The sequence below is a fragment of the Blastomyces gilchristii genome (genome assembly GCF_000003855.2).
Source record: "Blastomyces gilchristii SLH14081 genomic scaffold supercont1.4, whole genome shotgun sequence".
Taxonomy (NCBI): domain Eukaryota; kingdom Fungi; phylum Ascomycota; class Eurotiomycetes; order Onygenales; family Ajellomycetaceae; genus Blastomyces; species Blastomyces gilchristii.
Genome location: NW_003101679.1, coordinates 1,032,152 through 1,044,606, shown reverse-complemented (window position 1 = coordinate 1,044,606; position 12,455 = coordinate 1,032,152). Strand labels below are relative to the sequence as shown.

Genomic DNA, 12,455 nt, shown 5'->3' with positions numbered 1-12,455 from the left:
CATGGTCGGTTTGCTGCCACTTTTTATTATTAGTTAACTATTGTACGGGCGGGTGCTGGCCGGTTTTGCTGTACGGAGTACCGATATCTATCTGCTTCCTGACTATCGAACGAGTTTCTCTCATCCAACTACGCAGTACGCAGCCGTGCTAATTACTACGTACTAGGTATGTATGTTCTATCCCACACACCAAGAGAAGCCCCATCAAACGGATGGACGGAGACTAGTTCTGCTTCATTTAGCGGAGCCCAGATGCTGACCGGCGCACCCTGGAACTTACGGACACCCTTGCAACCACAACAGATACGGTTGCATCTTCCACACCAAAGAAGTCTTGGAAAGTATATATATGCCTTGATCGTGCCTCGTTTTTGCAATCAGCTTTTACTCTCTATGAATGCATTGCAGCCAAACAATTATCCGCGGAGTCTATTTCCAAAGGCCAGAGTTGCCCAATTACATACATGACCGGGAACTCCTTGCACATAGGCTAGTTTGAGCTAGTAGTGTACATGTACAACCTCAGACAAGATATTAAACAAATATAAATATAAATAATACAAGTAAAAAACAAGAAAAAGATAGCGAGAAGAAAAATGCAACACGAGAACAAAATGAACCCGTCATAGAATCAAACATAGGAATCCATCTCACGACGCCTCCAACCTCTTCAGAGCGGCGATTTTGTCATCAATAACCGCAATCTCAGCGTCAACAGCCAGCAGCTTCTCGTTCAGCATCCCTACATACTCATCATCCGGCAATGGCTTCAGGAGCATCCATTTCGACTCCAACATACGCTGGAACAAGGGTTTTCGAGGGGCTGTTTGATCCCTTGATAACTGCCATCCATGAATGACATCATACGACTTCTGTCCAAGGAAGCCTGCTATTCCGAAAATCACTGCTCCGGGAATAAAACGTCGGTCTACACAATATACCACATTATCAGAGATATGAGGGCCGTCATACAAGGACCACTTGATGTAGCCCTTTTGCTTTCTTTTCTTTTCTTTCCTTCTTTCTTTCACATTGAATCAGGGCCTCGAACTTACGGATAGAAAACGCAATTGCTCCCCCCGATAATCCGCTAGAAACTGAGCTTGCAAATGCCCGCTGTCCCACCGTGGGTTTGTCATCAAATTGAACTCTGAGGATATTACTCCTCAGCCCTATCACAATATCAACACCTTGAGCTAAGAATCATAACAACGTAAAAGATAAACAGTAAAATTTCTTACACCATGTCGAGGTTCCAAACGCAAACCAATGGAGGCCGGCTGCGATCGAATGGATCGCCGGATTCGGTGAACGAAGAACGCCCGTTATCCCGCCAAATATGAGACCGGAGGCACCTGTATTTTCAAAGATTAGACCCCTAATCGAAGAACGAAAAGATACCGACATATAGTTAAAGCTCGACACGAAAGGAATTAAAAATAATAGGTACTATCAAATGCAAACAATCCCCGCCGCCGCCCCCAGTTTTCAATTGGCCAAAAATGGATCACCTACCACTCAAAGCCCCAACTTTCAAAGCGGGCAGCACCGTCCACAAATTCTGCGCATGATAACCATGATCATGGCCGTTTTGCCCACCCATCCTCAACGTCAGCCGAATCAGCCGTATGTGGCGTTTGGTTAGCGAAGCAGTGAGGTCGAATAGTGATGCTGGCCGTTTGTTTTTCACTTGTCCTTGTGATGAACGTCATGGAGGAAGTTTGAGTATTATCATCACGTGACTCTGAAGGTTATCAACGATAGTGGATGAATTTGTTTTTTTTTTTTTTTTTTTTTTTTTTTTTTTTTTTTCCCTCCAGGGCATACGAAGGCAGGCGCTTGTTACCGCAGAATGTAATTAGAGTGCCGTTTACGTATTTATATCTAATTTCTAATGGTTATTGAATTCTGTTTTAAAGCTGCACTGTACTTGTCTCATAGAAGCAGAGTACAGAAGTGCACGTTCTATTATTATTCAAGCAATAAAATTGCCAGACCCAAACGATATCAGAATCATGGCAATTCTGAACCTAGCCAGATAAAACCGTCCTTCCACAGCCAATAAAGTGTCAGGCCATTTTGCTTGAGTGCATTGACCAAGTCGCCCATGTATTACGCTGGAAGAAGGTATATAAACATATATTTTCACGGAAGATAAACAGTCTGCGGGTTTTGTGCACTTGCGTATTCCAGGCATCTTTGTCCAGGATAAATCCCAAAATACCAGCGAACATCGCATTGGACACCTTTCGAGTTGTTTTGCTTCCGGATAAGATACCATATGAAGGATTCATTCTCGCGGAGATCCATTCGTATAAGCTAGAGTGCATCCAACGAGCCTCAGTCGAGGTAGGCTAATTTGCCAGTACCCCTCTTAAATACCACCATCTCCATCCATTTTCTTTTTCTCTTTCCTAGCGACCAATAGCGTAATTTCTCACTTATGTACGTTTCATTGTACGGGGACGAATGTAAGCGCTGGTCAGCCAGGGTTGACTTGTAAGCGACATGATTTTTCGTTTCGTATTTTATTCACATTCCCTCGTGTATGTGCGTCAGAGACGAACGCCTTACTCCATCCAAATCTAGGCGCGAAAGCTGTCCCACCACAGGCGAAAAGGGAATGTGGACTTTGACTCTCAAATTGAGAAAGGGCTTTGTTTTAAGAGGAGCGTTCAATTAATCTGGTAATGGGAAAGGTTATTAGCCAAGGCATAAAACACATTGAAAAGTGTACAAAGAAAAGTCGAAACACTGAAACCCTTGGTATGTATATTGGCCTCTTGAGGATTTCCTATCGAACAAGAAAATGGCATTGCCGTTGAGGGTTAGTAAAGAGGCTTTGATTAACGCCAGTCTCAAGGCTCAGTTTCTTTCTGCTGTAATGAGAGGCAAATATTCAATTAAGCACCAAATAAGTCGCTACCCCCAATCAGCCATAATAAAGCCAACAGTGTTGGGTTGACTGCGAGTTGGAAAAACTTGCTGCGTCCAATGTAGTTGTGGGAAGTTTGTGGCTCATGTTGCTAAATTTCGCCTCGTTGCTGCTTGACGCACTGAGGCTGACTTTTCCTTAGCGTCATCACTAAAATTTATCCTTTCAAAAGATCCAATCCAATTTTCCCCTGTCTTCACACTTCGAGGCCGCATTTTGACCAGACAACATCACCCTACCCATTCCCAATCACTGCCTCAGTGATTCTCCACCGGATTCCCTTCCTTGTCGCTGAAAGATTTTCCGATCTTCCAGCTCTTTACGCCCTCCAGAGATACGCGCACACGCCTTTGCGCGTTTCGTGAACACAAGTCGCCATCATGGGTTGGTAGCCCCCCAGACAATAGTCCACCGCTATCGTCATCCTAGTATCTATGGTTGGTAGTGTGATAGATTATATAGCAATGGCTAACTCTTTCTATTGCAGCTCCCGCAAAACCCAAAGCGCAGAAGATGTCCGTTGGGACCTTCTTGGCCGACGAGAGTAGGTGGCCAGTACATCCTAATAATTATTGCTTACGGAATACTAACCCGAGAGTAGCCTTTGGCTCCTGGGCCGATGAGATGGATGATATCCCTCTGCCTGGTAAGTCACGATGTTTCGTTCAATTGTTTAAGTTGACTTATAGATACTGATTTCATTTCCCCCGTTTAGCCGGTATGAAAAAAAATCTAGCCCGCAACCCTAATTTTCGGATTAAGGCCTTTTGGATAAAGGTCACTTTAATGAACTAGTATAGCTAAATGCAAGCAGTCCCTGAACCCCGTTCTAGTTATGGCGGCGAACGACGTATGATGGGCGGATATGGCAACGACATGGGAGGTTTCGGTATGTTAGATAGCTGGCTCAAACTGATACTTTGTGCGAACCTGTCAACTAAGACTTTTTCATGTCAAAGAACGTGACCACCGTGGCTACGCCATCAGAGAGGAACTTCCTATGCCCACCCAGCCTCCTTATACAGCCCATATTGGCAATCTATCCTTTGAGGCGACGCAAGGCGACATCTCGGACCTGTTTGCAGAGTGCCAAGTGACGAATGTGCGGGTTGTGGAGGATAAGATAACTAGAGCTCCAAAGGGCTTCGGCTATGTGGAATTCGCTACTGTTGAGGGCTTGAAGAAGGCCCTTTCGTTTCAAGGAACTCCCCTCCAGGGCAGAAATATCAGAGTTAGCGTCGCGGAACCTCGTACGTCCAGGGCCCCTTGACTTGTGATAACAACTAGACCTTACTAACACTTGTATTCAGCCAAAGAGAGACAGGACACGAGAGACTACAGCGACTGGTCCCGCAAGGGTCCCCTCCCGGATGTGCCTTCACAGCGTCGAGTGTCTGACCGCCCAGGTTTCGGACCGAGAGGCCAGGACTCTATGAGCGATGCTGGAGGAGACCGCCCTGGACGACGGGTATATGAGCCTGCTGATGGTAAAATTCGAGACTATGGAAATTGGGAACGCAAGGGGCCCCTCTCTCCATCTCTTGCCCCTGCTTCTCTAGCCAGAGAAGGTGGCCGTCCGAGAAGCAAGGATGGCCCACAGTTCCGCAGAGCATCCCCTGCTTGGGGAGAGGCTCGTTCGCAAGATGGTTCGAGGCCACCCCGTCGTGAGTTCCATGAGAGACCTCCTCCAGAGAGGGCACCAACCGCTCCTGAGCTGGACAACCAATGGAGAGCAAGAATGCGACCAGATCCTCCCGCCCCTAAACCGGCCGCCGCCGTTCCTGAAGCTGCTCCAGCGGCAGTACCCCACGCACCTGCACAGCGACCCAAACTCAATCTGCAAAAGAGAACTGTCGAAGCTGAGCCCGCATCCCCAACTGCCCCGACTGGTGATTCAAAGTCGAGCCCCTTCGGTGGCGCAAGACCCATTGATACTTCCGCCAGGGAGCGAGAGGTTGAGGAAAGACGTCAATTAGCCTTGCGACAAAAGAGAGAAGCAGAGGAAAAGGCAAAGGCCGAAAAGGCTGAAAAACTGAAAGCCGCCAAGGAACAAGAGCAACAGGCAAAGGAACAGGCTGCCAAGACTGAAAGTGCCGATGCTACCGTCGCAAATGGTGCCAAGGAAGACGATTCTGGCGCTTCTCAGGCTGGAAAGAATATCGAAATTCTTCGTAGGGCTGAAGAGACGCCAGTAGCTGAGGGATCAACGGAGGCAGGAGCTGCAGATGAGAAGTCTGAACCCCCCAAGGAGCAGGCTAATGAGCAGCCAAATGAACCAAACGAACCAAAGGAACCTACCCGCCAGCAGCCACCTAGCAAAGCCAATGGGAACTGGCGAAACGGTGCCCCGCGGTCTCGCGGCCCTTCCCACGTCCATGCACCACCCAGAGGACCTCAGGGTCAGGCTAAAGGCCAGCAACCGAAGGCTCCCGCGGCGGAGCCCGCGGCTTCTCCTTCCGCTGCAGAGCCCGAGGAGGAGGGTTGGAGCACCGTGAGCAGCAAGCCACGCAACAGCCGACGCGGAAACCACCGCGGATAAAAAAATCTTCGTTTTCCCCCTCCTTAATGGTATTAGATACGAAAGGCGTTTGAAACACACAAAATTCACGAACCCCCAATACACCTTATACATGATGCAACGTAGTCTTCCACCCTATTAAAGCTTCCAGCCAAACAAAACACCCTGTCTGCGTCCAGCTCAGCCCAGTTCATCCCAATCCCGCGCGCTATGTACCATTGTTCTACGGGTTCGGGTCTTCCTTTGTTCGCCTTTTCCTTTTTCTGATCCACTTCTTATCTTGTCCGTGCTTCAAAAACGAATCTGTATGAACCGAGTTCTGTCTCTGTGCGTCTGTCTACCTCGTTTGTCTCTGGCGCTCCTTTCTTTCTGGCGAGACAAAAAAGAAATCATCTATCAGCTTGGCCGGGTTTTTTTCCTCATTGATTTCTTTTCCTGTCTATTTTGGCTAGCTCAAGCTTGATGACGTTTCCGCCTCGTCTACCCACTTCCTTTTCCAACCCTCGCCTCTCCCCCATTTCTTCCAGATATGGAGCTTTCTTTCTTTCTTTCTCTGCTTTCTTTTTTTTTTTTTTTTTTTTTTTTCCCTCCTTCCTCATTGCTGAAGAAATCTATTCGCCGTTTTGTTTTTGTAATTGTGTATCTCATTTCGTATTCAATTCCCTTACTTTTTCTTTCCTTAACTACCATCTCTGTCCTCTAGTAGGCTTGGTAAAGAGTTATTTCCCGTTAGTTCTATTCTGTTCAAGTTTCCCAAAGTTGGGCGCTGCTGCTTAAATGACGTGAGAGTATTATCCTTTTTCCCTTCCCTCCCTCGCATTCTTCCCTCTCTTACTTTTTTACCTTACCCGCTGTGATTTAAAACAAAACCTGACTTCTCTAACTACTGCGCCTCTACACCATGCCTTGCGTATCTGGGTATGTAGGTGAGTATGCGATACGGCGAAATCATTTTCTTTTCGAGCTAAAAAATTATGTTCCGGGGGCATAGATGGAGTGGAAATCCACTTTGTTTCCACTTTTCCAGTTTCTTTTCGTGTGTGATCCTCTACCATCACATACTTCCCAGGCTCAATAACACTCCAATATGCTGTCTCGAGGCATTATATCTATAGTCTCCGGAGGCTCAATACAAGGAAGCCAGCAGGGATGGAATTATCGCATGAAAGGAGTACGGGGAAAACGGGAACGGTAATTGATTGGGCCCATGGCGGTGGAGTTTTACTGAATTTCTTCTCTCCCTATAGCTCTTGCCTTTGTGTCATTTTCTTTGGCAAATAAAATTGCATTGTCTGTTTCCATCATTTCCTCTCCTTGCCCTTCTCTTATAAAGTTAGTGAAGACGGTTGATTCTGGACACGTTCAATGAATTGAATTATTTCCGACATATTAGTTTACCAAGGTGGCCTTTTGCTCCAACAGCCAAGTCACTTTTTGACCTATTTCTTTATTTTGCCCAATGCAGAAGCAAATAAGACATGTGCTAGGCAATAAAGTGCAGCTGCAAGACATCGATTAAGACCCCGGCACGCTAGGTCAGAACTGCTGCACCATTCTCTCCCTCCGCCAGTAAATCATTTTTACAACGCACCAATAGAAACTGAGGAGTGGTTGATATGATTCTGCTATGCAAGGAGGGAATAACCTTGGAAGTATGGCCGACCTCACGTGGCAAGTAAAAAGCATCCATCCCAAGGTTCCAAGGTTATTACTACATAGCCCTGCAAAAAAGCTTATTGCTCCCAAACGGGCCGTCGTCTGCGGCATGGAACTCCTTCGCTCACATGTCTCTCGCCCATCGACCATCGGTATTAAAGTCGATATCAAGCACGGAAATCGTCACATATATATACTTCAATGCCCCGTGTATTTGACTCTGGAAATGAAGGTTCCAACTGGCTAGGGTGGAAAAATCAGCCAAATGCTCAATGCTCCCTCCCTTTCCCACCCGATATACGCTGTAGACTTTCAGGAACATGCCGTGCCGCAAACAGCGTCTATTGCAGGCAGAGAGAGAACGGGAAACAAACAGCTCTTCCAATCGGGAAGTTACTATACAATCAATCCAGCTGATAGAATCGCTTGCATCCAACCTGCTGCTGAACTGGCCGATTTCATCGACATGGTGGAGAGCCCGAATTGTATCAAGGTTTCCTCGAAAGGCATTTCTCTACCAGGAATACGGAGAAAACAGCTAGATCGGACCCAACTGCACACTCTCATTACAAGGTCCGTCCCTGTATCAAGTGTTGCCCATATTCTCCCTACTCCGTTACGCTCTACATGTACCTCTCAGCCGAAGTTTAGGCATCAAATCCAAGGTTGTATGTATATATAGGTATTCAGTGGAACTTCATTCTATTTCTGAGATTTATTTCGTCGGCGAAGTACTGAATGTTGCCAAAAGCCAACGCCAATATTACGCCCATCCAACCGATGAGATGAATACATATTCTATCTGCAAGTATATACAGTACGGTCGACGGTTCTAGAGTGATCAATTCCACGTTATGGTGGAGCAAGTTTTCACGCTCCATCAGGTTGCCAATCGGGTGGCGCCATCTCAAAGCCGTTCGGGTCAAATCCGGGGGCGACTAAAGCAGTGTTAGACAGAAAACACTTGCCAGCAAGTTACGAGTGAAAAACAAATTCCCTTACCAGTTGTCCCAACGAGCGTCCAGGCTCCCAAGCTCTGCGCTCTCTGCCACTCCCATTTGCCCACAACCACCTGCGGCTTCTCGCAGCTGAAAATGTTTGGCCCGAGGATCTGCTCTCTCACCGGCTGGCCATCGTTGTGTGACAAGTACATCTTCATTGACGCGCCTGCGTAATAATGCCAGAGTTCCGCAGCGTCAATACGATGCCAGTACGAAGGACCGACAGAGCCTTCGAGAAGGTAGTAGATGGCAGTGCTGACCGAACGGTTGTTGACGGAGTCTGGATCCCGGAAGGTTTCGACATAGTAACCCTTTTCAATGTTAGGGACGAGGCCGAGTTTGGCGATGACCTCTTGCGCACTGTAACGTGTGATAGGACCTTTGGGTTTACAGTCGTCGCAGTCCTTTGGCGGCTTGGGAAGGGCGGCCATGACGGGAGACGTCAGGAGCGCCAGGAAAGCAAGCAAGCTCAGCAGCACAGGGATGCGGAGTACTGTCGTGCTCGTCATGATGGATGAAGAGGTGTTTCTGCCTTTATCGTGGATTGGTCAAGGATAGAAGATGTGAGGTGTCACAGGATCTGCGATAAGCTGTGGCTTTTATATTTCCCGGATTTTCGAGGGGTGACACAGGTGAGATCTTATGCCCCTTTTATTGCCCATCCTGCAGCTACCCAGATTGCCTAGACTGTTGCGGGGAATTTAGATCGGTAAGACCTTCATCTGGCTGCCCTCGCGTGACAAAATTTAGCAGCCCGTTGCCGACCAGTTCATGTCAGCTAGCACGACAGTGAAATGGCCTTGATTTATTGGCCCAGTAAGCTCCATCAAGCGAAGGCTGTTGCGTTCCTCGAGCTACTGGCTGCGCCTAGGGCCATTGGGACGGCAATTTAGCTCCATTACTGGTTAATTTATTCTGTTGATTGGGCAAAGCCCGAAGGAGGACGGTGTCCATCCATGCATGCATGGAGCAGATTGACGGTGATAATTTAGCATCCCTGTAAGGTGGAGAACTGCCCACGCAAAATCCACCCAGCCTTCTCCCGCACCTTCCGGAAGTCTTTTCTCCTCCATTGTCAACTCCGCACTGCTTTCAGCTCGGTTTCCTTCCCTCGGACCCCTCCAGTTTGCGACGGACTCGGCTTGGTCTCTCACACCACCTTATCTCAGCGGCTCCGGCGCTTTTGAGGCGTAAACAAATCCCTCATACTAACCATATTAGGAAGGCAAGCTTGTCGTCTATGGGCGGTAAGAAAATTACTAAGCCGTGGATAGAGTTTTGAGGCGAAACCTAATTCTGATCTAGAATCTTGGCGTATTCCCTCCGCTTTCTCTCCAATCTAATGCAATCCCCTAGCTTGATACGGGTCATATATATAGACTGTTAACTACGATATATACGACATATAGAGATTGCGGTATGCGGCTTATCTCGCTGCAATTGATAAAAGGTTGCTTTCCGATATATTTAGGGATCTACAAATTGTTGGTTTAGAGATGGTTCTGTCCATACCATTATTAGTGACAATAAGTGATCATTTGTCAAAGTTAATCATACATCATACTTCCATACCCCGGTATTTTCGTTAGAGCCCGCCTAATATTTTAGTGGCATACTAACCATCTTTATGTGACATTCTTATTTTTGAATGTGTGTTCGGATTCAATAATAATAATATGAATATCTTGTATAGCCACCCCCTGTCTCTACGCTGGATACCTGTCAAGCAGACATCTCTGCTATAAGCTCCTGTAACTGGTTCTCTGCTGTAAAGTCCCAGGCATTTCTAACCACCTCTTGAAGTACATCATAAGAAAGATTCTCCTCATTCTCATGGTTCTCCTGGTATCCACTGCTTTATAAGATTCCATACAGATTCAATTGGGTTCAGATCAGGGGAATAGGCTGGCATGCTTTTTAGAAGTAGCTACTTCAGCTTCTCAGGTGTACGCTGTATTGAACTCTTCAATAATACGGAGGATCCTTTCAAAAGTTTTGATTACTGCGAAGCGCTAAGAACTTAAGCTATAATGCTATTACCAATTCAAGGAATCTTCATTCCAGAGCAGCCTAGGACTAGGCTAGCTTTAGTTAAACTATAGCTAGTTTATTCAGGCACAACAGGATTTAACCCCATTAAAACTCTAGTTAAAGAGAGGAAATGGAAATACTTTATGCTAGTAACAGAGTGACAACTTAAATTCTTATTAGTGCTAATCATAACCTCGACCCTCTGTAGATTATGATTGGATATCCTCACCCAAGACGTGAAGAAGAAGGATATCTCAATGTCGATCACAGTGTTAATTGCTTTGTAGAAGGTGAAGTAGAAGCTTCTGAAGCAGTAGCAGGTGGAGTAGTAGCAGCAGCAAGTAATTCCATCTTGACAGGAATCGAATGAGAGGCAGTAACTAATATTATTATTGTGTGTAATATTATCCTCTCGTCTGGGAGCGATTAGCGTATTTTTCTGCCACCCCAATTTATGACTGCTTATTGGCTGGAAGCCCCTAATTCAGCTTGCCTATTGGCCATATCGAGCCGGTAAGGCACGACGCTAATTGTGGCCTCGCTCCCAAGACGAGGGGATTGCTCTTCTGAGACATCAGGGTTGCATGTTCAAATCCTGCCTCCACCACAAGGCAATTTTATCATGATCTATTGATTACACAGTACATCCACAATCTGGGGCCAATTCTTGGCTACAGAGGGTTAGGAGGAAATGATTTTCACGATATATATGACCAATAGGCAGAATGGTATTAAGTCCTAGTGTACTAGGGTACTAGGTTACGGAGTACGGAGTATGGAGGATGTCTTTGTATCCACTCAGGTTTAATCAGGATTTGGTGGTTTTCCCTGAACAGCTTATTAGAGATGTCAAAGAATCAGAATCATACTAGACTCCAAATTGGGAGTACCTCGGTGAGGATAGCCAGATGAGTCGTAGGAAATAAATTCTGCCCTCAGACTAAGATGCTAAGGAGGGTCTCCTGCATAGTCTCTGAAATAGGAGAATAAAAGGAAGAAGAATAATAATGTGTAATATTAAATAATAATAATGAGAAAGGAAGCTGGCTGCCTCTTGGGGATATTTGAAGACGCGCCCCCTGGAATGATGGTTAGCATGCCACTAAAATATTAGGGGGGCCTTAATGAAAATAAAGGGGTTTACCAGTGTCGATAGTAGCGGAATAACTAGCAGTAAACATATAAAAATACATCCTATCAAAAGATAAATGACGTACCTTCAAAAACTAGAGGATTGATCGAATTGCTTTTGCTATTTCCCGCTCAAAAATCGGAAGATAATACTCCGTAATTGAGCTCGAGATACAAAGGCCCAACCTGATTGGTTTGGTTGGACGGTGTCACACCGGGCACTCAGGTCAGGTCCCAGCCACGGCCCGGATTGACTAGGAGGCGCCTCCGTAGTAGTCCCGCTAACGAGTGAACCTTCAAGGCTTCCCACCGCCTTCGTATCTCGCGTATCTCGGCTGGGACCTGTTCATATACCCGTAACTAGGTTATTGGCGATTCTCGAATGTCGGGGTTTTCCCGCGCAAATACGGAGTACACGCCCGAGCGCCGAGCGAGTGGACAGCCGAGGGCATTTGGTATCCAGCGTGGGGTTTGTTAAAACTCCGCCCGAATGAGTAGATTTCAACCTGGCATGCCAGGTTGGAAAGTATGTGACGTCTGGTCGATGGCTAAGTAGCAGCACCATATACTTCAAGGAATTTTTTCCCTTTTTCCTTTTTCCTTTTTCCTTTTTCTTTTTTTTTTTTTTCCCCTTCTTTTTTCTTTTTTTTCTTTCTTTTTTCTTTCTTTTTTTTCTTTCTTCTTTTTTTGCTAAAATAATGACAAGCTGCTCTCAAGCGAACCCAGCGGAATAATAATGGGAATGTTGTGTAATGATCTAACGTAGTCTATCATAAAGCTTGCTTGATTGAAGATTGCTAGGGGAACGAGGATTACTAAGCATGGGTGTATGGAGATATGTAGGCTACTGGGGCAAAAGAGCTCAATCACCACCAGCGCACTGCTGGTAGAAGGGCCGATCAACCGCGGGACCCCCAACAAGATACTTTTGAAACAAACAAATATAGGTATCTCTACTCCGTACTCTGTACTCCGTACTCCGTACATACAAATTTGATGGGCAGATATGTCCGCTATTCCGCAGGCTAAAAAGAAGAAGAAAAAGAAGCTTGGCGGAAGAAGCTAGCTGTAGTACGACGTGGTCGACTCGCCTATCTGGCCGGCTCGCTTATACAGCGTAGACTAGGTTATCTAGAAGCGGCTATACTAGGTAGAGTACCTAGGTATACGTGGTGAGTCACAT

The 12,455-nt window shown here is 46.3% G+C and overlaps 3 protein-coding genes across 3 annotated transcripts; 1 reads left to right on the top strand and 2 right to left on the bottom strand.

The window, feature by feature from the left end:
* Positions 1-149: 149 nt before the first annotated feature.
* On the bottom strand, positions 150-3,037 carry BDBG_02755 (uncharacterized protein). Its single transcript, XM_002626532.2, has 4 exons — positions 1,516-3,037; positions 1,242-1,355; positions 1,056-1,172; positions 150-928 (listed from the first exon to the last, which is right to left on the bottom strand). Exons 1-4 carry the CDS (start codon positions 1,601-1,603, stop codon positions 651-653), a joined length of 597 nt encoding a protein of 198 aa, XP_002626578.1. The 5' UTR covers positions 1,604-3,037; the 3' UTR covers positions 150-650.
* On the top strand, positions 2,770-6,106 carry BDBG_02754 (translation initiation factor 4B). Its single transcript, XM_002626531.2, has 8 exons — positions 2,770-2,827; positions 3,108-3,319; positions 3,423-3,479; positions 3,537-3,581; positions 3,651-3,653; positions 3,750-3,824; positions 3,895-4,185; positions 4,246-6,106. The coding sequence occupies exons 2-8, from the start codon at positions 3,316-3,318 to the stop codon at positions 5,472-5,474; spliced, it is 1,704 nt and encodes a 567-aa protein (XP_002626577.2). The 5' UTR covers positions 2,770-2,827; positions 3,108-3,315; the 3' UTR covers positions 5,475-6,106.
* Positions 6,107-7,525: 1,419 nt separating this feature from the next.
* BDBG_02752 (uncharacterized protein) lies at positions 7,526-9,306 on the bottom strand. Its single transcript, XM_002626529.2, has 2 exons — positions 8,112-9,306; positions 7,526-8,047 (listed from the first exon to the last, which is right to left on the bottom strand). Exons 1-2 carry the CDS (start codon positions 8,617-8,619, stop codon positions 7,980-7,982), a joined length of 576 nt encoding a protein of 191 aa, XP_002626575.1. The 5' UTR covers positions 8,620-9,306; the 3' UTR covers positions 7,526-7,979.
* Between the last annotated feature and the right edge of the window lie 3,149 nt (positions 9,307-12,455).